The 26,885-nt window shown below is 38.7% G+C and overlaps 1 protein-coding gene across 11 annotated transcripts in view; it reads left to right on the top strand.

Annotated features, from left to right (window-relative positions):
- The window catches only part of LOC124868191 (IQ motif and SEC7 domain-containing protein 1-like), a 147,866-nt gene that overhangs the window by 97,726 nt on the left and 23,255 nt on the right, over positions 1–26,885 (top strand). For 9 of the 11 annotated variants that reach the window (XR_007038275.1, XM_047365176.1, XM_047365184.1 and 6 more), the window contains one exon: positions 26,508–26,787. Coding sequence is in view for 10 of the 11 variants with exons in the window: in XM_047365176.1 (XP_047221132.1) it covers positions 26,508–26,787 (280 nt within the window). In the remaining variant the exon portion in view is untranslated. Of the gene's footprint in view, positions 1–17,369; positions 17,664–25,753; positions 26,101–26,507; positions 26,788–26,885 lie in introns of those variants that run through there. The other 2 variants (XM_047365162.1, XM_047365144.1) reach the window with 2 other exon arrangements.

A 26,885-nucleotide genomic window follows, 5' to 3' on the forward strand; every position in this document is an offset into this window, starting at 1 on the left:
TCCCACACTAAAATGACAGGTGTCTCAGTTTCATTGTCCAACCCCTGTATGTGTGCCTCACCTTTATACACCTTATAAAGTATTCATAGCTCTTAATCTATGGAACAGATCAACACAAAGAAGTAAATAAATGAAGTGGAGGGAAAAAAATGGATGGTTTACAAATAATAATCAAAAGGTCATATTTAGAATTTAAACTTGGCAATAAAGTTGATTCGGATTCTGACCTTTGTGATTATTATTTGTAAATGATTTTGAAAACCATGCATTCATCCCTCCACTTCGTTTATTTACTTTTTTGTGTTGGTCTGTCGCATAGATTAAGAGCTATGAATACGTTTGCATAGCACTGTTGATGATGCAGAAGGTATACTTTGCAGCCATATTAGTTTAGGCCAATTTGAAGCAGAATTGGATATTTTCTATACATGAATATTTGATCAGGTGCATTTTTTTCTCACTTGCATTGTGTGGGCTCATTACTTGGGGAAAATAGCACTTCACTGTGCTTCACAGTGAAATAGCGGTGCTGCCAGAGGGGGATGAGACTTTGACTGGTAAACAGTCATTAAACTTAAATGTTTATCCTTACTGGATTTACTGCTGGAGGCTGTGTAGATAGAAGCTGATGTTTGCGTGTGCATGGATGTGAACATATCTGTATCTACTGTAAAGAGTGTGTGGTAGGAGCTTTTTTGTTATATCTGTCTGCTGAAGCTGTTGCCTTGACAACTGGCCTAAGATTTGAGCACGTGCAGTTGTGATAAATTATGTTCTCAGTCAATGAGGCTTTATCCACAGAGATGTAAATACCTGCATCATTTAGTTTCCCACAGTCACGTGATTCCTCCTCCTCCTCCATTGCTCATACATTCTCAAAAAACGCTTGGATACTTTGCCTTCCTATGCATAATAATTCTAAGTATTAAGTATTATTGTTTTTATGTTTACCTCAGACAATAAACAGTCCCTCTTGCTCAGTGTAGGTCCAACAGCACTTTAAATTAAGGAATTATTTCTAACTAATTAACCAAAAATAATAAACCTGTCCTGTGATCCGGACATTAATCTCCTCTGTGGAATAAACAAGTTCCCACCTCATTTTCTGTTGTTCTATTTATTTGCTTTTTCCTCGAAGTTTTGCTCTGTTTAACACCAGCAACAAGCTGGTGTACAACAGAAACGGAAGTTTCCTGCCTCTTCTCAATAAAGATGAATGGGTCCATTCGATTGGTCATACATCCTGAAACCTTGTGTCAGTCCATGTGCAGTGCACTGTACAGCAGCACCATCTGTTGGTGGAGACACTTCAGGGCAGCTCACAGCTCCAATGCCAGTCAGAAACATCTCATGTGATTTATCGAGGCAGTATGTCATTGTGCCTCCCTTTGAATGCTTTCTTCAGTGAAAACCCATCAAAGGTATCTGATTGCCAGTGATCGAACGATTCAGGCATTCTGCTGTGAGTGACTTGAGTGCAGAGAGCCAAGAAATTAAACAACTGGAGATATTTTAAACCAAATAAATGAATTCCTGAGTAGGTCACAAGGGGAAAGAAGAAACAACAAATTAAGGCAGATGGGGACTCGTGCCTCGTCAGGTGTCCCACCGAGGCTGCTGCAGCCGAATGGACCCATCTGCTGGCTTTTTTCTCAGATAGTTGCCATTGAGCTTCACTGCCAAGGATTGCATAACTGTTTCAATACAAGAATGTTTGTGCCTGGCAGCAAATATTTTTTTTGTAAGTTAGTGGTCTGTGATGCCCTGGATCATTATCCACAGAAGAATATTGTTTTGTTGTTTTTATTTTCAGGGGATCATACTTCCAAATATGTTATATTTTTCTTATGTAGTTATATAGTCGCAGCTTCTATCCCAAAGCAGGACATACAATCTTGTTTCCCTTTGATTTAAAGGGATAGCTAGATGTGTGCATTTCAGAATGTGCTCTCGCTGTCTGCTTGAGAGCTCAGATTTCCCCTTCGGCCACACCATGTGTCCTAAAGAGGAAAGAAAAGAGGGCAAAACAATTGGTGGCCTTGCAGATCTGCAACACGCAGGCTCCAAACATGTCCCGGCTGAGCCACAGGCATCACAGCAGCTAAAGCCGCTGACCGCGGAGAGGGGCAGAGGCTTGTTTGAGAGTGAGGGTGAGGAGACAACTAATTGTAAGAATGGTAGAGATTTAAATAATGGGACATATTCAAAGGCAGAGTAAGGCTGTGGGCAACACAGCTGAGTGAGGCAGGGGGAAGAATAGCCTCCTCTTTTTCATTGACATTTAGGGGAATGTGCTGATTTGTAGAAAGTAAACCAGTCAGATTGTGGTTCCCATTCTCGTGTGCCTGATGGAGCCAGTGTAGCTTTCCAGTTACCACAGTCACCTCACCTGTCTGCAGCTTATCACCAGAGAACCAGAGCCCCTGGTTTCATGTTGCACGGACCAACCTAGAGATAGATATGTAAAGGTAGGTGGGCTCTACCCGGAGTGTGTGATGTCTGGCTGTGAAGTAAAGCTTCTAATAGGTTCTGCAGGGTAAGCAGCAACTGTTTACATTGTTCATCCATGCAGGGATGACGGGCTTGTATGTTGAGAAAGTAATTACCAACATGTTTGATAATTGTCATTAATAATGCACAAATATCAACTTTGTCATAGGCATGGCAATTTTTTTGTTTTTAAATTTCTTTTTGTGGGATTTTCTTTGTTTCTTTCTTTGTTTGTTTCTTTCTTTCTTTTTATAGTATTTACCTTTTTCAGCTAGTAATATGTTTACTGATTGAGTGACTGTTGGCCTTAGTTTTCATGGGAAGTACGTAAGATGCTGAGTAATTACCGAGGCACCAAAGCTGTCACACTTGGACTAGTGGATATTTTTCATTTATTTCCAATACATCAAAATTACAAAAGCAATGATTATAATTTTGAGGCAGATTTCTAAATCTCTGGTTAGGTGGTTGCAGATACGCAATTTTCTGTGCAGCTGGATGTTTTTTTTTTTTTTTTTGAGAAAAAACATTATCAGGAAGTCATATGTGATAAAAAAAAAAACAACTAAGACCACAAGTTAAATGCATATTAAATAAATAAGTATTAGCCTCCCTTACCTTTTTTTTTGGCAAGCCAGAAAACAAAATCAAATGTTTTCAGCCTTCCTATTATCCGCGTAAAAAATTGTCCTCCCTTTAGCAACCTGAATGAACAACAGACATGTTTCAACAGGTTGCGTAAAATGGTTTCCTAAATATCTTCACAGATCACTGCACTACCTTTTTACTTAATTAAACACATTATTAAGACTGAAAATTGCTAACTGTGAGGCTTCTTCCCTCAGTAACATCATTTACACTGAAAGGTGTTGTTAGCTCAACCAGGTGAGGTTTAGTATGGCTTTTTAACTGATCAGAAAAATCTCAGATTCCAGCGTTTCCGACTGGTCGGTTACCGGTAAGCCCCAACTAAGCTGAAAATAATCTGATTCTGGTCAGCAGCTGATTTCTCTTGCATCTCTAATCTTTAAAAGGATTTGCCCAAGTTATCATTCCCATTCGTTGTGGTAGATATATCTTCACTAGAAGCTTGCTTAGTCCATCAAAAAATGTCCTCCCATTAGTCATGGTAGTATAATAAATTGCTTCGTGAGAACATAATTACAATGTATTAGATGCACAGAGTGTGAGATGGTTTCTACCTCATTGGTCTTGCTGTACAGGGGAACAGTGGTTGGAGAATACAGAGCTGCACTGTGCTGAATACATGCATGCACATGCTGCAACTCACTCGTTCCTCTCTGTCCTCCCCCCAGTTCATTTCAGTCTGACCCATCTTCAACATGCCACGTGTGTCATTGCTGTACTGTGTTTCATGGTACATCAAATAAAAGGAATATCCTTCCGAGACCATTAGGGACTGCTATGACCACTCTGGAGCATTACACTACACAAACCTCCGTGTTGTTTCATTATGAAGTGCACTGTAGTGCCAGACACATTGACCTGGCTTTTCAGCCTATTTGTCTGTTTTGGACAGAGTTAAAGGCCCTCCCAAAGCACCTTAAATAGAATGCACTGAAGAGGGTGTTTCCTGTATGCTCAACAGTTGTTTGTGAATTTGTAAAAGAGGTCTGCTGTGCATTATTGTGACACAATAAAGACCCTCCTGTGTAACTCTGGGCTTAGTCTTGAAAACATGAACAGAATGTATGAGTAAAAAGGATCTTTAGTAAATTCCTCTCTCTGATTCTGCAAGCTTGTGGTGGTATGCTGCACAGTTTACATGACGTTTAAGTCAGGCAGTTGACCTGATTTACCTCGAAAGCTACACAGTGACTAAAATGTGCTCCCTTCAAAACACCTCACAGTGTCTGTGTTTTAAAGGATTTGGCTGGAGCATGTAGGTCTCCTTGTTGCACTCCGGAGTTCTCGGGAAAGCTGTATGTTGCCAGAAAATGGGAGGTGGAAAAACGTCCTCTGTTTTCTTTAAGCCTGGTTATTCAGGAGTCTCTGAATTTGTAAACAGAGTCCATCTGTATTTAATTTAAGCTCGGTCTAAATTCAGATGTGCTGGTAAGGCCTCAGAGGTTTTTTTAGAGGATATTAATGAACAAACAGCATCATGAAAACCAAGGAACATAGCAGAGAGATCAGAGAGAAGGTTGTAAAGCAGAGCTTTAAAGCTTGTAGGTTGTAAAGGTTTAAAGCAGAGTTCGGTTATTAAACAACATCCTAAACTTTGGCCATCTTTTGTAGCGCTATTCAATCCGTTGTCGGAAAATGGAAAGATCTCGGCACAAATGCAATCCTAAAAAGACATGGTCGTCCAGGTAAACCTACTGTACATGCCAGCCAGAGAGAACAATAGTAGGAGGAGCTGCTACGACACCTGTGATAACTCTGGAGGAGCTGGAACAATTTTAAAAGCTCATGTAGGAGACTTGGTCCATAGGACAACTATTAGTTGTGCTTTAAACAAATCTGATATTTATGAAAAAGCCATTGTTAAAAGAAAGCCAAGTTTACAGTCTGCCACAAACCTTGAAGGGGACAACAACCAAAACTGAACTTTCTGGTGTGCATGCAAAATGTTACTGCATGTGTGTTAGAAAACCAACACGGCACTACCCAGTATAGACATCCCCAACTTGAAACATGATGGTGGCAACATGATGCTGTCGGGATGCTTTTCTTCCACAGGAACAGGAAAACTGGACAAAGTTAATGGGAAGATTGATTGTGGCAGACAATCCTGGAAGAAAACGGCTTACACCCTTTTGTTCATAAAAAATATAAGTGTGCATCCTTTTCCTTCCTCTTTTTAAATATAATAATAATTGGTGTTGGCCTATCGCATAAAATTCCAGTAAAATACATTGAAGTGTATGGTTTTAACATGACAAATGTGAAATAGTTCAAGGCAAATGAATTTTTTTGCAAGAACGTGTAGAAGGCATATAAACAAACTTTCCAGTAGATACTGTTTAATGTTTTTATTTTATAATTATTCCAATCACATTATTGGAACCTGCATTTAAAGACCCCACTGTACCCACAGTAGGTTGTGGTGCAGTGTTAGAGAACAACACAGGTCTTTTAATAAGTAACTGAAGGGCAAAGGATCTATATTTCTGCATCCTGCAGACATTTGAGCTGTACTTTTAGTCAATAATATAATAAGGTTTCTGGAGCAAGCGTGCAACCTCCGGGGATTCAGACAGATATGTACTACATTTGAAATCCCTTCCTTTTTTTCCATTATTTTTTTAATCTTCCTTGATATAGTCTGCGGTAACGATTTTATATCATACGGATCACTGGCGCTTCTGTAACTTCTTCATAAAAGACTTGGTTGTTATTGACTTCCACTGTTCAATAGCAACAAAAAAAACTTCAACTAGGCTTTGATTGTGAGGCCAAACATCATTAGCTATCGCCTAGTTATTCATAGAGACGGGGAATTAATCTGTGCACGCCTGTAACCCACTTCTCTTGTAAATTGCTCAAGAGGAGGTCACAGGAGGCATTGAGAGTAATGAAACCATAGATACAGCACTGATTAACCCCTCCACAGTGAGTTGTTAGCATGAATTTTAGTGTGCTTGCTGTTCCGCATGAAGCCACGCTTCATATCCTGCACCAGTTTCGGCCTGTCTGAATGGAGCGCAGGTTGAAATATAAGATCTGCTGACTTGCAGCCAGCAGGTCCTGCGGAGACATGGTATGAATGGAACTTGCACACTCAGGATATCTTATTCCTTTGGAATATGTCGACATGAATCCATTTCTCAGCACTCCTGTGACCTGCACAAAAGGTTTTTGTAGCTGCTTTCTGCACTTAGTGTGGAAAAAAAGGATCCAGGCATGGTGACTTTATCTCTGTGCTTTTGTTCTGAGATTGATTGCTTTCTGGTTGTCTCTGAGAATTAATCTCTGACCTATTAATCTTTTTTTCATAAAAATTTCTTTTTGGCATTTCATTTATTGTTAAAACCTGAAAAACTCAAAAACGTTTTTCATAAATGCATAAACAAGAGAAGGAAGATTCATGAATTTGTCCTTGAATAGTTTTCTATCTCGAAACATTTTTAACTGTTGCCTAAATTAATATTTAAACCTGGCTGATCAAGTTCTCATCATGGGTAAACCTGTCGTTACTTGGCTTTAAATTGGCTCAGTGTATAATGCGAGCTGTTTTCTGCTTGGATGGAAGAGAATGGAAAAAATGGAAAAGAAAGCACAACAGTCAGGATTTTATTTCACATTTAGACACCCTGACACACCATTTCTGCTGAGTTAATGACTTTTATTGCTGGCCAAATGCCTTCACTCCTAGAGACAAAGGAAAATAATAGTGGTATTTATTCCCTTGTAACACCAAATCCACTTAGCTGGCTTGAAAGTACAATGAAGAACCTTTAATCTGTATGTCCTGATCACAATATTTTGAAGCTCATAAGGTAAACTGCGTCTCATCAGAGCTGTGAAGAATGGTGGTGGCAGCATAAGGCTGTGGGAATGCTTTGCTTCTGCTGGGAAAGCAACACTGGTCAGAGTTGACGGGATTCGGGCCAATTCTAAAAAAAAAAAAAAGAAACATTGTAAAAGACTGCAAAATATTTAAGACTAGGGTGGGGGTTCTCCTACCAGCAGAACAAAGATCTAACATTTACAGCTTGAGGAGTAATGGAATGTTTTGGGTCAAGACATATGCAGGTATTGGAGTAACCCAGTCAAAGTCTAGACATTAATGTAATTGAGAAAATACTTGAGCAGTTTTGCATTGAAGAATAGAGTTTCAGTCTTTATATGTGCAAAGACTAGAAGCTGTAATTGCAGCTAACATTTATGCACTGCTTTTTGTTCTACACCTAAGTATACTAAATAATGTGGTTTTCTTGCAAAAAAAAAAAGGTTCATTGGGGTATGAATACTTTCAGAAGGCATTGTAAAAATTTGAGTTTCTCAAAACTGAACCGGATCTTATGATCCTGCTGAGATCGCTGTGTTTTCTGACTCAGTTCTTCCTTGCCAGTTCAATTAGTTGTGTAAAATAAAACACATTTGTATCCAAGCAGAGCAATAAATTAATAACTGCTTCTAAAGCGTGCTGTATATCCTAGTTTATAACTCTCGTTCACATGTCCCAATAAAAAACAATAATATTGAGCTATGTGACATGTTGACACATTGATTGTCATGACAGAACAGCCCTTCCTGTTCAGCGACTGTTTATCTGAAGCAGGAACATTATGAGAAAGCCGGCTTTTATATGCAGCGCCAGCACAAACAATGTCTCGTGCCAGTGTAGATGGTTGAACTTGAAAGAGCTCATTTAAGCATCTGAGGGGCTCAATAACTGCTGTGTTTATGCTGTGAGCTTGAGATGCCATGGAGGCAGAGTTGTTAGGGTGGAGTTAAGGGCTGCAGGAAAGCAAAGTGAAACAAGCTGTGATTTTACACTTATTTGTGCTGGTGAGAATTGGTGGAGGGTAACCAGTTAGGGAACTGTGAGAGACAGGTTTTGATCTGTGTTTCATCTTTTTTTTTTATCCGTTTTGCCTCAACCATTATATATTTTTTTATTGCACCACATATAGAACTGGAGCAACCCAGCTTTTCCGGTTTTCTTTGAGGTCTGATAACTGATTTAAATTGATTTTAATAACATTCATTTGTATGAACTTAGTTTTCAATTCACCAACGTATAAAACATTGACCAATAAAATTTAAAATGTGCTGCAGGTTCCTTGATGAAGGTAGAAGAAAGATTGTTTGGTGCATCCACAGACAAGTTAGCAGTATCAAAACCATTTCAAAACAGCTAATGTTTCCCAGGATATAAACCCATTTTAATCAGATACTAGAGAGCACCGTAGTGTCAGGAATTTTTCTCCGGCCGTATTGAGCATAGAGTTATGCCGTGCCACCCCTCCCCCACGTGTTGCCACACATTACAGGCAGAAAGAAGACTAATTTAATTTTCTCTTTATTACAATAAACACAAATTTGGCTGTTTGACAATATTTCTGGTCGTTAAAAACACAAACGGTGAGTGTGGAAACTACAGGAGCACCACCCATCACTCTGTTCTAAAACTACAGACTGATCTCTCGCTACATCAGCTTTCTAAAGTTGTTTTACTCTAAATATAATTTAATAATAATGTGTAATAATAACCAAAAGGAACTTAAACTACTGAATTAATCAGGTGTATTTTTGCCTAAGCAAAATATAATACGCATCAAAATGAAAACAAACACATGGTTTAGACAACTCTAATCAGAAAATATGTATTATTTTTACACTAGTAGAAATAAATCTTGCTTTTCTGTTTAAATGTTTTGAATAAAAGCAATACATTTTTTGTATTAATTCCCTTAAAACTGTGGTAATTTGCTCAAGTATGACACCGTGTGAGTCTCATACTATCCCATGTCTTTTACATTATTTATAGAGCGTATTTTAATTCTATCTTTAATGGATGCGTCAACTTTCTGTTGTACATTTAAAAGCATATAGGTACATTCATAACCTACACCATTTGAGTACCGAGATGTATTGCAGAAAGATGATTCAGTTCTGAGTCCTCGCATGTTAAACGCTCAAAACTTTAAAGAAAATCCCTGTTGCCCTGATGTAACCCATAATAAAAATAAATTGAATTGAAACAGAATGTTTTTCTGTTGGAAGCCTTGAATCTGTTCAGTCATTTCAGTCACTTCTTGGCTCCACAATGATTGAATTGCCAGACACAGAAACATATTTGGCTAAATGCACTCGCTCATATAAACATGTGAAAAACGTAGATTCAGTTTTTGAAATTTCTGGTTTAAATCAGAAGATGGATACATTACATATTTTATGTATTTTAGAGGGACAAAAAGGATGAATGGCCTCTAGAAATCAACTTTGGAATCAGGACAGCAACCAGATGTCATTTTTAAAGGGTTAGTTGTGTGTTTATTGATTTATTGGCCACCGTGATGTTATTTGGCAGGAGGGCGGATCATTCAGGGAATTTATGAAGTGGCTGACAACAGATGGCAGAAAAGGATACTAAAAATGCTGTTTAGTACATTTGTATGTCACATTTGCATGTTTGCTTAATTTATTCCTTTTTTTAATACATTTTTATAAACCTTTATATAAAATAAAAGCATATCACATTTTATTTTAAAGAAGCATTTAGTATTTAAAATGGAGATGACTCCAAATGAAGATGACTGTATCACATTTTCCTGACCTCTCCTGCTCAGTAAACCACAGGACTGTCACTTGAGACAGGTATGAGTCTGCTGCTGCCACAAATAGACTGCACAGCCCCATGCCCCCGTGGCCTCATGTACAAACTTGCATCCCAGTGCCTTTAAAAATCCCCTATTCCACCCCTGACTTGCATTCAGAACCAAAAATATCAGACCTCAGTCATCCTGAATGACATCAGTGCCACGCTGCTCTGACCTCCTGTCATCCCTTCATCATCAGGGTTAAGGTGCATCTTTAAGGGAGCTAGCTGTGTCCTCTGTAACCAGTGGGAGGCGATGTGATGCTAGGTGCCTACTCTAGAGTGTGTGCCATCGTGCAAAGCCTCTGTTTTGTCATTCAGGCTGTCTGGCTGAAGTTATTATGACCACTTTGAGTATTTATACTCACTGTGGCCTTTCTCGCATTTAGAAATCATGGCTGCACTAAACACAAACCACCAGAGAAACTGTCTGAGTTTCACTTTGTTTTTCATCTGACCTCCAGATTTTACAGCGTGGCTCAAAAAAAAAAAACTCATCAGTGTGCCAAAAAGGAGAAAACAAGATGAAATCAGCAGGGCATTCAATGGCTTTTTCATGATGTGGATGTGTATTCTTAGTCTTGTTCTTTGCAGCTTTGTGTTTAGCAGAGCGTGTCACCTCACATGGAGCTATTTTTAGCTGAGGGAGAGCTGTGCCGTAGTGTGTGTTTTATGTCGGGGTGGGGCAATTGTGAAGCGCTTCGGAGAATTACGTTAAACGGTAACTGTTTGGCTTCGGCTGAACAGGACAAACACATCCTACTTCTGATAATCCCAGCAAGACCCAGTACATGAGCTGTAGAAAACAGAATTAGAGAAAAAAAGAGAGGATGAATGAAATCAGGGAGAATTGCAGCTCCCAAGTTCAGCCCATCCACAAAACTGCAATCACTGACGGAAATACACAAACATGTGGTTGAGTTGTAAAGTACAGCTCTGCTCTGTTTCCACTGAAAGGGTGTTATTTAATTCTTGCAATTTCTATGCCCACTGAGTCATTTTAAAAATTGCAAAGAAATGCCCAGGAGCTGGTCACTAGTGGCTCACATTCATATTTTTGTGCAATTTAGAGTCTCCCCTGGCTCAGATGTGACCTTGGAATGTGAAAGAAAACTAGAGGAGAACAGCCACACCAAAAACATGCAAAATAAATCCACTCTGAATTCCTTTTTTTCCTATTTTATCAAAACTTCTCAGGTAAGGCAAGGCAAGCTTGTTTGAATTGTGCCATTACTCAAAGTAATTCAATGTACTTTACAGCAAAATGGGAGGCTATTTAATTTCAGCTTAATTTATAACTTAACTTACTCAGCTTTTCTTTTTTGTAAATCAAACACATTTTACTATTTGGACTAATTATAATGTAAGGTTAAGATGCAAATTATTTTCCAGTATTTATTTTTTATTGATATGAAACTTGAATATTTTCACAATAAAATATTTCTGAAAATTTGTGACTTATTCCCAATCTCTGGTTTTTATGAAGCTGTCATTTTTAAACACCTCTATGAACTGAAAATGGCTCATTTTGAGTCTTCTTACCTCTGTTACATCATCCACACCGATGGGTGTCTCTGTTACTGCAGCCTGATAGGTATGTTACATTCACTAAGTGGAAAAAGAACAAATTTATGAGGGTCAGTCAAGCCGCAGATTGTCTGATTTTGGTGACCAGCTGATTTTTTTTGGTGCATCTCTAATATTTACAGCATTTTTCACTTTATTTTCTCAAAAACAACATCAGGTTATAGAGCTTCCTGTTTCCGTAAAGGTGGAAATCTACAAATAATATCCTCCATGTTATTGAATAGAGATTTGTGCAAATAAACCTGCCTGAAAAAGAACAGTATATCTCATTTATAAGACAGATAATAGTTGCTTAACAGTTTTTCCTGTTTATTGTTTTATTGCACACCTTAAAATATGAGTGTCATACCACAGGATGTCCAATTATTTTTTTCTACATTATTAAATTAAAATAAACTGCTGCAACCAATATTATATTTGGGAGGAAAACTTAGATGTGTTAGATCTTTTATATAATTTACAAATTTTATTTTAACAGTACAGTGTAATTTAACAAGGTCATTAACTATTGAGATTGCAGTGTTATACATGTGTGTTTTCATAAATAAAACATGAGTCAGTACTGTGGGCAGTAAAATAAAAATAAAACAATCTAATAACAAAAACAAAATGATTGTAGAGCTGTTGGATCTTTTAAAGTTCAATAAATATTTTCTTTTCAGCATTATTTTTTACCAACACTAATGGCAGTATTTGCTTGTATTTTCAACATGGTAAAAACATTTTAAATATATCTTACTTTGGCATTAATTTTTCTAGCATGCTGCCAGTTTGGCATGAGCCGGTTTATGGGATCAAGGAATGCAAAAGTTCTAAAAAGTTGTGGTTCCAAAACCACAAAAATTTGAATCATAGTGGTCCTGTGGTTTGAGGTTTTAATGAACTGCAAGAGAAAATGTCCAGCTAACTGGAGTTTTTTGTGCAAAGAGTGATGCAGACCTGCTCATTCCCCAGCTGTTGATGTGCACTGCCATTCAGCTGGCTGATTGGCAAGGAGACAAAATTGTCTCCTTGGGAATATTTCCTGTTGTGGACAAGTATGTGCAGTGAGGTATGGAAAATAAATACAGCCCAACTAATTAACCAGCCATTATCAATAAAGAGCAGTATAATATTCACTTCTAAACTACTGCTAAATTTATTTTGTGTTTATTTTATATTTTTACTTAAATCAGTTGAGCAAATTATAGTTGAATGTTTGAGGTACCATTGTTTTAACTGAGTAATTGTTTGTTTCCTGTTTTAAAACAAGCAATTAGATATAGGTATGCATTTTGTGTCTTACAGTCAGTCAGTCATTTTCTACCGCTTATTCCATAGTGGGTCACGGGGAAGCCGGTGCCTATCTCCAGCTGTCTGTGGGCAGTAGGCGGAGGCGGGGTACACCCTGGACACTGCTACCAACTGCGCCACCGTCCATCCCTTGTGTCTTACATTTTTGTTTAAATTCCATGATACTCTGAAATCATTCTGGAAGATGTGATACTGTTTCATATCTACCGCCAGGTTTTTCGAAACCAGCACACTCCATGATTGGTATATGGGTTGAAAGTCAACAGAATAAAATACAGCAACCTTTGTGGAAATGTCCTTCCTCCCTCCATACTTCAAGAATCCTGTTGCTCCTTAGCTGAAATGCTGGTACTTAAATAGAAGTCCTCATCTTGTATAAAATAGTTACCTTTTTATTATATATGTACACCTGGCTTCATTTTTGACAATTTACTGGTATTGAAAAATGCAAATAATGAGTCTTCTTTTCTCAGGAAAAAATTCCACTCTAAATTCAGTTCAATTCATCGAATTTTCAGTGACAATTCACAATAAATATCATCTCAAGGCACTTCACAAGACAATCAGATCACATTCAAGGTATCTAAGGAAGACCAGCTAATGTCATCAAGTCATTGACTTTGCAGCAATCTCTTCTTCTTCTTAGCAAAGATGTGGCCATAGAGGTGAGAAACGACAAACGTTAGATTTAGATTATATATATTTTCTTTTAAATATTTAATTTGAATGAATTTCTTATCTATGGTATAGAGATTTCTTAGAAAAAAAATTTTTTGAGTGTCATTTTGTTTGATCTTTGCTCAAGCTTCCCATGCTGAAAACCAGCTGGGTAAGGTCAACGCCTAAATAGTCCATTCCTGTAAATGTGTTTTTGAACAACCAATAATGAACATTATGTATATTAGTCCGTAAGCAATTTTTGAGATCAGCCCATTCATGGTTCTGAAGACAGGATTTTGAGAAACTTGTCTCTGCAATTTGAAATAATACTCGGTTTTAGCAAAGGCAGTACAGCCTTCAGTTTTCTTGCATCTGCATAGATTATTTCTGTCTGGAGTAGAAGTATTTTTACTGCTTACTGCAGAGATGTACAAACAGGAAAAAAGAGAAAAGCCTTTCAGATATCACTTGCCTCTGATAAACTTTAATGATTCCCATAGGATCCCTTTGCAACACATCTGGTCCAGCTTTGCTGCCAGGATAAGATGAGCAAAGGAAATATATCCTTTAATTACTCCTAAATCAGCTCTATTTATACATCTGCTGCCAGATCTTTGTTATGCACAGACATTCTTTGTTCCTGAGAATCTAGAGGAGAACTGTTTCTTTTTTTATCCCCCCCCCCACCCCTTACACAAAGTCTTCTGTGTTCACAAAACTCTACCGGGCCACTACATCTCATTTAGTATCCTGTTGTATAAAACTATGACATCAGCCAGTTCTAATTGTTTCCAGACCTGGTGAGGGGTTGAGTTTTCATTTTATTTTCCATCTCTCGACGCAGGCCTCGGTTGATCAGCATCCAGCAAAAAAAAAAAAAAGAAGCAGATAATGGGATATTACACATGATGTCATGTAGACGGACACACCACAGCAAATCTTGTGACCAACTTTCCAGGAAGCTATCACTTTCCCCGTTTCCTTTGTTGTATTTTCCCCTGCTCTGTCTCTTTTCATTCTTCTTGCAAAAGCAAAGTCACAACTTTTTTTTTCTTGTTCCCTGACAGTATTCAGGCAGCCTATCTGTGGGAATTCACCAGATAAAGCAGTTTTTAGCTGGTTGTGTCTGATGTGCGGATGCCTCTTTGGCTTCAGCCCAACTCTAATCTATCCAGCTTCTCTTTGCTCTGCAACGACTGTAGAGATTAAAAGGAGGGAACAGATTGAAACTAAAGGGGGTGTTGATGGAAAAGGAGCTGAAATGCAAAAAGACCATATGTATTGAGTTGAAGAAACGGTATTTTATGGGCAGTGAGTGGGCCTCTGCTTGGAATTCTCAATGACATCATGCTGGAGCAGCCAGGACTCTGGAGATGGAGTGGGCCTTCACCAGACAGGGTGGCTAGCCGGCATCGTAACTTTAGAAGAGGAAGTGAGACACGGAGGCCGGCAGGCTCAGAGAGTCACATATTCTAACTAATCCTGTGAAGACTTTAATTTCTAACTCATGAAGTGGGAATTAGTTTGGGGGAACTCTTCCTAATTCTAAAACCAATGTTGCCCCTGAGCCTCATGCTGAAACAATCAGGGGGTGAAACATCACATGCTTTAAAATTATACCAAGAAATTGCTTCATATCTTTCTCAAAATGACAAATAAACTCCAGTTAGCTGCTCCCTGTGGTGCCTTGCCAAAACAAAGCCAGACACTGGGGATAATATCTGGTGCAGACATTTCCAAACAAGGTGCTTTGTGCCTCTGAGTGTGAAATAATCAGAGTCCCAGTTTAATAAAGAAAGGTTTTAAATGACTGTTTTTTTTGCATGAGTAATTGCATTCAAGTATGAGCCAAGTGTGTACCTCCATGAGGCATTAGCAGCTGTAGTCACCAGAGTGCAGAGCCAAGGTTTCAAATTGAAATAGATCAGCTGGTCAGTTACTGTGTGTCTGGAGATAATCACTCTACTTCGGTCAGGCATTCTTGGTGAATTGTTATAATATCTTTTACTTACCCTTTTTGGCTGTGTCTCTAATTCAGCATCATTCATTTAAAGCCTCAGATAAAAACAGGCGACAGAAGGTGATCATTTCAGGGGTTGACGCCTGTAATTAGAAGAATCTTCCTCTGGGACTTGTGTATATGTGTCTGTTTGGATGATTGGTGTCCCTGTAAACTGGCTGCATGTGGAAGCCATTCTCCACTGTTTCCTGTGCCTCTGTCATTCCACAGAAAATACTTTTAACTGGGGAACTGTTTACCCCCCCCCCCCCCTCCTCTCCCCCACCCCCGATCTCAGACGAGTAATTCATCTGTGGCTTGTGAAGTCCAGCAACAAGGGGCTGTTGGAGTGAGGTCTGATGCATGTTAGGCATGGGGAGTAGATGCTCCAGTTTTGCAGATATTATGCAATTCACAAGGATATGTACATAATGACAAGCTACAACCCCAAACTTCAATTAATGTAATTGGGATGTGATGTGAATTACCAACACAAAGTAATGTATAGTTGCAAGGTGGAAGGAAAATAATCCATCATTTTCAAAACTTTTTACACAAAAAAAATCTGAAAAGTGTGGTATTTGTTTATTCAGCCCCCTTTAGTTGGATACCCCTAATTAAAAACCAGTGCAACCAATTACTGCAGCTGTTCGGTAAAGGCCTCAGGGGTTTGTTAGAGAACTTCAGTGTATAAACAGCATCACAAACATCAGGAAAAACACAAGATAGATGAAAGCTGTGGAGATTGAGGATTTTAAAGCATGGTTAGGTTGAACTTTTCACAGACCACTGTTAAACCCATTATCGTGAAATAGAAAGGCACATATCCAAACCTGCAACGACAAAGCCATGCGTCTGAACTGACAGACCGCCCAAGGAGAGCATTAGTCGGAGAAGCAACCCAACTGGTCATAATGAGATCAAAACCCAACTTTTAACTGCTGTATGTGGGTTAGAAACTATTACTGTTAATTGCCCTCTATACAAAGTCCCAATGGGGAAACATGGTGGATTTGCAGCATCATGCTTTGAGGGTGCTTGTCTTCAGCAGGGACAGTGAAGCTGAGACTGGTATGGAGGTTCACCTTCCAGCAGGACGTCAACCCTAAATAAACTTTCAGGGCTGGAATGGAATGGTTTCGGTCAAACCATAGTCGAGTGTTAGAATGGCCTAGTCAAAGTCCGAAATTGATAGTTGCTGTTTACATGTTTACAGCCACTCTCTATCCAATCAGGTTTAGCTTGAGATATTTTTGCAAAAACATGGGCAAATATTTCCTTCTCTAGCTCGTGTTTTGCCTCATGTTGGCTGAATACAGATGCAAACCACACTTCAGATTTTTCCAAAAAAAACATGCATTCTTTTTATAAAGGGTGTGAATACTTTTACGGGGCACTGTACATAAAGTTGATTAAAATAAAGCTGATTTAAAGTAGACTGAAAACAGAGAGGCCCGAGTTAGACGACTTTCAGCCAAAGAGATTGTTTGTGGCCCATCTGGCCCTTTTTCTTCAGCACATCTCACAGAGATGCTCTTTTGTTTGCTTTTATCTTCCCCTTTTCCTTTTGTGTGAATCTGTAATACTTTGTTTCCTTCAACCACTATAGAGGCTGCATTCCACCTTTTCCATGCATATGCTCACGTACAGTATATGCTTATACACACTCCCCCACCATCCTAACTTGCATTTTTAGCACCCTCCTTCATCTCACACTCAGCTCTCTGTGCTGTAATTTATTAATTTCATGTGTTCATGATGACATGCCCAAACAAATCTACTTCACCTGCTGCCCAATCCTTTGCTTTACCCGTTCTTGCATGTTGTTTGACACCACCAACATATTTAATCTAAATCCTCCACATCTAGAAAGCCTCGTCCTTTCACACACACCCTTTCCCTGCACCCCGCCCCCTTTCATATACTGCTCAGGGTCTGGCAGACACTCGCACACTCCCCATGTTTCCAAGCCTCCACCCCCCTTGAAACTCCTACCAGCCCGGCGCTTAAAGGACATAGAGGAAGAAAGACAAACAGAGCGAGCTCAGTTTGTCTGTCAGAGATTTCAGACTGCCACTTAGCTCTGACTTATAGGCCTTCTTTTCCATAAAACGGGAAATGAAATGGGAGTGCTGGTGAGATGCAGTAGGCTGCAGCCTGATGAAGATGATGGTTCTAAGATGCATTTGTCTGTTAGAGTAAAGTTTTAGGCAGTATGGGGATTTATGGGGGAACCCACTGATGTTTGGACTACATCGTCTTGTGATTGCCGGCCAGCATGTGGTGTTTGCAATGTAATTCAGAGAAGACTCAGTCACTGCTGGAACTGGAGCTAAACGGCTGGTAAGACTAATACAAAAGTAGAAGATCTGCACGTATTTTTTTTTTTTCAGCATGTGTGTATTTTTTGCCTTTGAATGAGGAAACACTTCACTATATGTGCTTTGTGAGATGAAATGAAAGAATGAGATGAAATGAAAGAAAGTCTTGTGTTGTGTTTTAACAGAATGACGAGTATAATGCAAAGCTTTAAGGTCCCTCATTTCTTACAATGGAAAACAAATCAGGTCCCTTCTCTGAGTCACTGTATGTATGTGTGTTTAGTCTTACTGTACAGGATCCATCTGGGAGCTGTATTGCATTGCATTCCTGTGGTGTGTCGTGGCCCCCGCAACCAACTTACTTTAAGCTGCTCCATAACTAGAGAGGTTCAAGGACAGGTGCCGGGCATAGTTTTAAGGATAAGCCTTATTATTCTCTTTTAAAATGAATGCTCGCTCTGTTGTTGTTTGATCTTGTCAAAAGGGCGGTTAACAGGTGATTAGTACTGATTTCTGATTACTTCAGAAGTGCATGGATAGTGTCTGATAACTTACTCCTACTAGTAGCAGTAGCATATATTTTATATGCAGCACCTGAACTACATGAATATGTAATGCAAATTAATGTACTGTCATTTTTACTGTACAAATTAATGTACTGTCAAATCATCACTGCTAATCAAATGCCAAAAGAAAAGGAATATATTTACAATCATGTTTTTGTTCTTTTCTGGAAATTGAACAAAAAGTAATATATGCACCTATTAATATTAGGAGTATGACAGTATATCTAGTCGTGCTAAATTGTCGTGGCACAGATATCACAGTCCTGTGGATCCAGTAACACAAAGTATAGTTAAAGTATAGTTAAACTCCAGCACACATGTATTTTAATTACTTTTCTTTAAGTCAGAAAATAAGTTGATAGAGGTACAATCAATCACTAAAATGTCAGTGGTTAGTCTGTGAATAACAATTAATTAGTTGTATATTCTTTGTTAGAAGTAGTTTTTAATTTCTTTATTGCTGTTTGGTCTGCATGCAGTTAAGGCCAAATTAAGTCCAAATTATCTGAAACAAACCCCAAAATGTTTTATGTTATACTATTTTCATAGCAAAGAAGAAACCTTTCAGTTTTGGATGTAAACTTTCTGTTTGACCAAGTTCATTTAAAAAATGTTATTAATTTTAAAGTGAGTTTGCCTGTAGAAAAATCCTTCCAGCCTGTACATATCGGCCTGATATTTTACAAGTTTCTCACAAGAAAGTGTTTTTATTTCTGTCTCAGCTTTTGCAAGGTTTTAATTTTTGTCCAGCATAAGGTGAAGGAACTTTTTTTTTTTCCTTTTTTGCCTATTGCACCAATCCTGAGTTTGAACCGTGACACTAAAATGAGCTCCACATCAAACTGTGATTTATTTTTACATTAAAAAAAAATATTTAAAAAAATACAGTATATAAGGCATCTTGTTGTCTTCTAGCCAACCAGTAATTGTGTTTCGGCCTTCCTTTTTTAATCCACCTATATAAATTAACTTGACTAATAATGTGACAATCCTTCCTAGAATAAAAATACATTTACTGAAAATAGATTGAAGAACACAAATAACATATTCATATTTGTCTTTCACACTTTTTAAACACAAAACATGGATAATGCAGCTATTTTAAGATACAGTATGGCTGGTTTTCAGTAAGGACTGGTTGCAAAGAGATGACAGTCTTAAAACCCAGCGTAAACAATATGACTGGGTTAACAATCTCATCAAATAAAAGTTGAGCTTGGTTTTAATTTGTGCCAAAGTTGTATTATTGCAGGTTATATTGATATGTAGAGTAAGGCAATATATTTATTTCTCACCTGTAATGCCCAGTTTCAAACAGCCTTGAGCTAAACTCCAGGCTTTTAAAACAATAGTTCACTAAACAGTGAGTGACATTTAGAGTCTGTGGTCTTTCCTATCATTCAGCAGTCAGTTGTGTCCCTCTAGAGATTCAGCTACTGCTCTCTGGTACAAGTAGCTGCCAAAAGCCATTTGTAATCCACAGAAAAACTGTAAAAACTCTTAAACTGAAGTACACGATTGACAGTAGTTATCAACCATGATTTGTAATGAGACTCTGGTCGACTATTTACAGTCTACAGCAAACTCTCAGGAGTCAAACTGTCAGTCTGCTGGCCAGTGCTGCTTTCCAGTTCGCAGCTGGGTCAAACTGTAAATTCTTAACTTGCTCCTCTGTGTGTTTTTATAAGAGCTGCAGCATAATTCATTAGTCCAGTTACTGGAGCTGAGACAATGGTTTTGCCTCTGTGTTTATTAGCAGGTTCACCTTTTTAATGCTAGACTTAATTCATGTGTTATGATGTGGAACTTCTACTCACTTCCACATCGGTGTGCTGGGTGATCTGCTGAGTGCATCTGTATTTATGAGCTCTCTGAGTCACTTTGAAAAGGAAGAAAACATCTGCCTTTGTGCAGCTTCGGGCACATCACTGCATGTGGGGAAGGCTGTGTGATGTGGAGGTGCTGTTTGATTTTTATTGGAAGAGTCACTGTGTTTATATGCACACATAAAAACTGGCACCTTTGAATAGCAAGGTTACAGCGGGCTGTAATTATGGATGTACATTAGTGGTGCACTGATAAGGTTTGTTTTTTCATGATACTGGTGCTTAGAAATGAGAACAGCCAGTGGCCTTTTTATGAGGCTGACTGCAACATACTAGAATATTTACTCTGATGTACTGTAGTCAGTCACTGGCGATCACGTCTCTCATTCAGAAGAGGACAAACAGTTTATTTATTACTTTTCGATAAGAGCTAGGATAGAAAATGAGAAGATGGAGTTACAATCTAATGCACTCCTCACCAACACAATGCAACAATAGCTGATAGTGAAGATGCACAGAGTAATAACGACCAGTCTCCCTGTTTTTAATCAGCAGGAAGAGAAAGGTTTGGGTTCCCGATGACACATGGGAGCAAAGAGTGAATGGTAAAATCACAGAAAGCCAAAAAGCTCAGTTTATGTGCTTTGCAATGCCTATTATCACAGAATCTATTATAAACTCTACAGACATGATATAAATACCACTTCCAGCTTTTATATCCTAAACTCGGAGTTACAATTTTATTTTTATCGTGAGGGTCATGGTATTACTACTTGACTGTGTTTAAATACACACATAAAAAGTATGGTTAAAGGGAGTAATTATGGATTTACTTTAGAGATTTGCTGATTTTGTTTTTTGAAGTGACATGTGCTAATGATTAGAAATCAGAACAGCCAATGACCTATTGATGTGGGCAGTTTATTTGTTTTTGCCCATAAAAAGAACTGTGCAAAATTCATACGCATTTATAAACATGAAATAATTACAAATTTCGTTTCCTATGAAGGTGGCGGTTACTCTAGGAGAGCTTGACAGGGCTGTTGGAGGTCCTTCACCCAACATCAGGACTGGCATCTGCTCTTTTGTGCAAGGAGGAACAGGATGAGTACCACCAAAGCCCTACAAAGGGATCTCCAGCAGGCCACTTGGATGAATTTATTTGACCAAACCATTAGAAACAGACTTCATGAGGATGGCCTAAGGGCCCCACATCCTCTGGTAGGACCTGTAGGCTCTGTGCTCACTGCTCAGCACGGTGGAGCTCAACTGGCATTTGCAGGTTTGGAACTAGCGCCCAGTTCTTTTCACAGATCAGAGCAGGTTTACCCTGAGCTCATGTGAAAGAGTCTAGAGAAGCTGCGGTGAACGTTATGCTGCCTGCAATATTGTTCAGCATGATCGGTTCAGCGGTGGAGTATCCATGAAGGTACGCACAGACCTATACGATGGCACCTTAAATGTCGTTAGGTATTGGGATGAAATTCTTAGACCCATTGTTAGACCCTTCGCAGTGGGTCCTGGGATCCCACTGGTGCATGGCCATGCATGTGGCAGGAGTATGCAGGGAGTTCCTGGAAGATTAAGGAATAGATACCATTGACTGGACTCCATGCTCCCCTGACCTAAATTCAATATGACATCTTTAGGATATTATGTTTAGGTCCAACCGACACTACCAGGTTGCACCTCAGATGGTCCAGGGGCTCAGTGATGCCCTGGTCAGGATCTGGGAAGAGATACCCCAGGACACTATCCGTCATCTTATTAGGAGCATGCCCCAACATTGTCAGGCATGCATATAAGCACTTGGGGGCCATACAAACCTATCATTTTGAGTTGCTCCAATGACATTTCAGTAAATTGAACTTGTCTGTCACATCACTTTTTTGATGACTTTGGATTAAGCCTGCCGTGGCTTGATAATTTTCATTTTCTCTAAATGATGTGGCAAATTTTAAATAAAAATTGTCAGATTACGACCACCAGAGGGTTAATCTCCATTTATGTCCTGTGTAAAGCCCTTTGTGTCCCATATGGCTATATTAAGAGAGCATCATGAATAAAAAACAGTATGATGTAAATGTCAATATTAAAATAGGCCTAATTAATTGGCCATTCAATCAATCAGTCAACTTCTTCGTAGAATCATTTTGGTTCTGTATCTGAGAAACGTTTTGCGTTAGTTACAGGAAGTCAGTTTTGTGATGTAAGAGTATAATGTGCTATTTTGCATCACTTCCTCTGAGCATACACTAGGTTGTTCTCAGTCCCTTTTCTCTCAGTTTTCAGAAAAGAAAGGAAACATTGTTAAATTGTTTGGTTTGGTTGGGATGTTTACCATCAGTTTTGAGGCTACACCTTAGTCTATGAAAAAGGGAGTCATATCTCATATTTATATTGTTTCTTTAAAACATGAAGTCTTCCAAAACTATGGGCCACCGTTGTGCAGACATTTCCTAAATGTTTCCTAGAGTTGACAGTTTGTAGATATTTGTGGGACTTTGTTTGGGAGCTACATTAGTTCCAAATTGTAGCTCACTCTGCCTGCACCTCATTAGCTTTCTTCTTTTCCGAGAACTTCTGTTGATGTGACTCCTCTTTTCCGGGATGTAGGTTTGTTTCTCCTTCAGGTCCCTCTGACAGAATGGGTTGAGGCCTAGGTCTCCTCATTCAGAATGTTTGGAGGGGAAGGGGGTAATTGTCCACCCCCCACCGCACTCCTCCAAATCATTGAATCTCAAAATCACTGCCAGCCGTTCTGCTGAGTTTCCCTACATTATAAGCAAAAGGTGCTCCAGCTGGGTAAAGAGGCTGAAGGAGGAACAGTTGCTGTTCTAAACATTTGCGATCATATTTCAAGGGCAATACAATAATCAGAAGATGGTGTACAGATCACATCACTACTTCCTTCTTCGTGTATTTACAGTGGTTCTATGATCTTAATGTGCTTTATATACATCACGTTTATATAAATCATAGCTACTATTTATGTCTCATTGTCTGCTCCCTCATAGATGTCCTGCTCTATTCAAAGCCTCTCCATTTTACCCTCCGACATCCATTGCAGCCTAAAATATGAACTCCAGTATTTCTGCTCTCTACCGTCTCCCTCCGTTTTCTCCATCATGAGCAGCTGACCTCACTGTGTAAAGTATTCAGTGACCTCAGAGCAAAAAGCGCAGCCGCACTTACTCTTACTTTTGTACTTTTCCACGTACCCATACTGTCTGGACACTTGAATGGTTGAATGAGAAGCAAAACATAAGCACTGAAGTGAAGAAAGGTTCAGGCCCACAAGCCTCATTGGAGGAAAGCGAAGGCAGCCTTGCAGCTAGTTTTGAGCTATCGCTGTAAATGTTTTTGGAGTTGATGGAGTGAGACAACACACCCAGTGAAGGCCAGCTGCCGTTTTTTTTTTTTTTTCGAAGCATCTATGCTCTTTGTGTTTTAGTGATATATACTAAACTCTGTGCTTTGTCGTGCTGCATAAATTCTGCCTAAACATGTGGTTTAATAGATTTATGATGGTATAATTTACCTGTCTTAGTTTAACATGTAGCCTTGTTAGCATTTGCTAAGCAATCTTAAGCATAGTAATGAGGTGAATGGAAGTTTGCAATAATAACTCTAGGTCTAAAACAAAGAGGTCATCAAAGGGATTTGGATTCATTCAGAGTTTTCATCATAGACGTTCACAAGTCAATTTGTGCAAGTCAAGACTCTAGAGACTAAATTTCATATTCTCACAGTCAGTTGGATGCCGTCTAGTCTGCCTAAAATACAGAATTGCTTTAGGCTACTAATTTAAATTATTATCCATAAGCCTAATTCACATTTAACAATTTTATCTTTTTCAGAACGTTTAATTTAACATGTTGAAAACACTTTTTATGTCCCTTTGTTGGATTTCTGTATGAATCACAGATGAAGTGCTTTTAAATGACACCTGTTTTACCCTGGTGTTGAAATTGTCTGCTTCTCTGCTATATTCTACATTAACCATGATTTAAATGCTTTTCTTCTTACTACAAATCAGAGGATTTGCAAAATTATTTGAATCCATTTGCATATAAAAGCTGGTAAAGCCTAAATAGCCCCCATGTTTCAAGTTACTTGTTAGATTACAAGGTAAATAGCAATCCTTGATGTAGTGAGTTACTGAGGAAGATGTTGCACTTTTGAATAACTATATGAAGATCTGCTTTATTTTTAAATCAGAAGTGCCTTTTAATTACCCTAATTTAACACCATGAGATTAGTTGTCAGAGGTAAACCCAAAAAGCATTTCTTGGAGGGTTCATCATGAGATGCATTCATGTGATCATTATTATCATTCTCAGGTTTTTAGAGCTTGAGTGTAAGTCTAATTGGAAGTCTATTTTAGTGACTTATGTGGGATTTGTGTCAAAGTCAAAAATTCAAAGCCCCGTCTCTGGTGTTCCTGAGTTTATGTGGAATCTGTCCAAAACATCTGATTTTATATTAAGCATCTGAGTGGCACACTGTCCACCAAATGTTGGCCAGTGTTGCTTGCAAAACAAAAAAAGAAGACCTTAAACCTTATTTTTAACCTTCATTTATTCACATTTCTAATTAAAGCTCTATTGATGGCTGTAGAAAACCAGAAATCACTCTGTATTCCTCAACTCCTCGACAGAAGACAAGGTGTCTTTTTTAACTCACAGGATAACGGCTTTGCAGTTTGCTATGACAGATGGCTGGATAGATTTGTCCCAGTGGTGATTATGCAATGAGCCTGGATTTTCAGTGACTTGTAGTGGTTCTGGTGTTGCTCCAGCAATGTAAAAGCATGACTCTTTTTATCCTGTTGGTGTATACTAAACAACAATTAAGCAATGTCTACATGCTACCCTGAAAAGAAACCGAAACAATTAAATTCAGTTTTTTTTATATAGGACCAATTCTCAACACATCATTTCAAAGGCTTAACTAGACAAACCAATTAATTTCTTACCCAACGACAAACAAATGTTCAATCAAATAAATCAAATCCAATCCAATCATAAAGACTTAAATTAAATAGCATACAGTCCAGGTGAACTCAGTTGAATTAAACGGCTGTACTAGAAAAATAGAGATTTATTATTTCTATTTTTAAATGGCAAACAATGATGAAATATTATATTTCTGTCTGTTTTATTTATCAATTTTTTTACAGATGAAAATGAAAAATCCAGTTAATGCCATGTTCACAGTTACAGTATGATAAGTGTTGGTAGTTTAGCAGCCACTTCCTGTCAGCTTGTTTTGATCTTCCATATTTAAATACTTTGTTGAAGCAAACACAAGGATTCTCCAAATGATTTGTGTTTATCTCTAAAACTAATCAGTCCATCTGATACTCTTGCAGAGATGTAGCTAAACGTTTGAAATTGGCAGCAATAACTGTTTAACTACAGATTTATTGATTTGCACTTATTAAGAGTGCAAATCAATAAATCTGTACTCACTTAAACTGAAAAGGTTCATGCATGCGTCTGGTGTCTGAAGTCATTCAGCTTCCTCTTTTTTTTACTCGACGCTGGTTTCTCCTGTTTGATAGGCTGACGCTGTTGCTGAATGTTCATTTCAGGGCCCTCTAATGCAGGAAGTGGATTGTGTACACTGTATGGGTGTGCCAAGTTACAGCTCAAACACAGTTGGGCATGCGTCAACCGTGAGCAGACCATACCGTGGAACAGAAAGAATATTGGTATGGTGGGATTGATTGAGCAGATCGGTACCTCATTCAGGTACATCGCAACTTGTTTAAGGGATCTCTAAAGGCTATATTTACTCTGTCCTTTTCTTAACTGGACTTTGTAGCGTGAACTGGAACCGTGTGTCGTCACTCCTGCAAACATGATGTAATTCCCTACTGGTCACTGATTGGGCTTTAACTTTGCATAAACTGTGGTTTCCTGGAGGAGCCTGTGTACTCTGGACTTTACTTGACTGAAAGAATGGTGGACAAGATATGGAGGAAGAGTTGGCATTTTTTTGAAAACAGACGGTCTTTTCGCAATAAGCAGTCTTCTCGTAGGTCTTCAGAGCACAAGACTGTGTAAGTAAAAAAGGAGGTCTCTGAGAAACAAATGTTTCATTTTAAGAGTGTATTTACATGGCACTTGTGTTTTCTGAATGAAACATTGCAAAGGTTTTATGTTATTTTAAGTAATAATGCATACTGACATGTACAACTGTATCAAACAGCTTCTGACTTAACAAACGTCGGGTTGTACTTCATTTCATTAGACTTTAGAAGCCAGGATGTCAGAAAAGCTGTTGTATTCATTTTCACGTTTATCTTGTGAAAATACAAGTGCTGGTTTCAGTACCTTATTTGAAGCAACTTATCACAAGTCCCTTGAGTCATCCTACCTTCGGCTGTCATTATCTGTTCTTAATAATTTTAGCCTTTCACTGTCACTCCTTTTGAAATGTCTTTCTATCCCTTTGTTCTGATTGCAGTGTGGAAGGAGATGGACGCCCCGGTGAGAGCGGTCCTTCCTTGGACGGCAGAGCCAGCTACGTCCAGGGTCCTGTAACTCACGGCTCGGCTATCAACCCCGACCGATTTGACGGCCCACTTTACAGCCACGGGGTCCAACCCGGGCCGCAGAGGCCTCGTCGGCCCAAACTCCAGCACTCTCAGTCCATCCTCCGCAAGCAGGCTGAGGAGGAGGCCATCAAGCGGTCTCGTTCGCTCTCTGAGAGCTATGAGCTCTCCGCTGACCTCCAGGATAAACAGGTATCCCTAAAAGTAATCTAAAAAGATTTGCCTTGTCAAGTTTAAGTAATTCTTTGCTGTAAAAATTGTTTTGGATTTACCAGAAAACCAACTTTGTC

This window comes from Girardinichthys multiradiatus, chromosome 1 (genome assembly GCF_021462225.1).
Source record: "Girardinichthys multiradiatus isolate DD_20200921_A chromosome 1, DD_fGirMul_XY1, whole genome shotgun sequence".
In the NCBI taxonomy this organism is placed as follows: Eukaryota; Metazoa; Chordata; class Actinopteri; order Cyprinodontiformes; family Goodeidae; genus Girardinichthys; species Girardinichthys multiradiatus.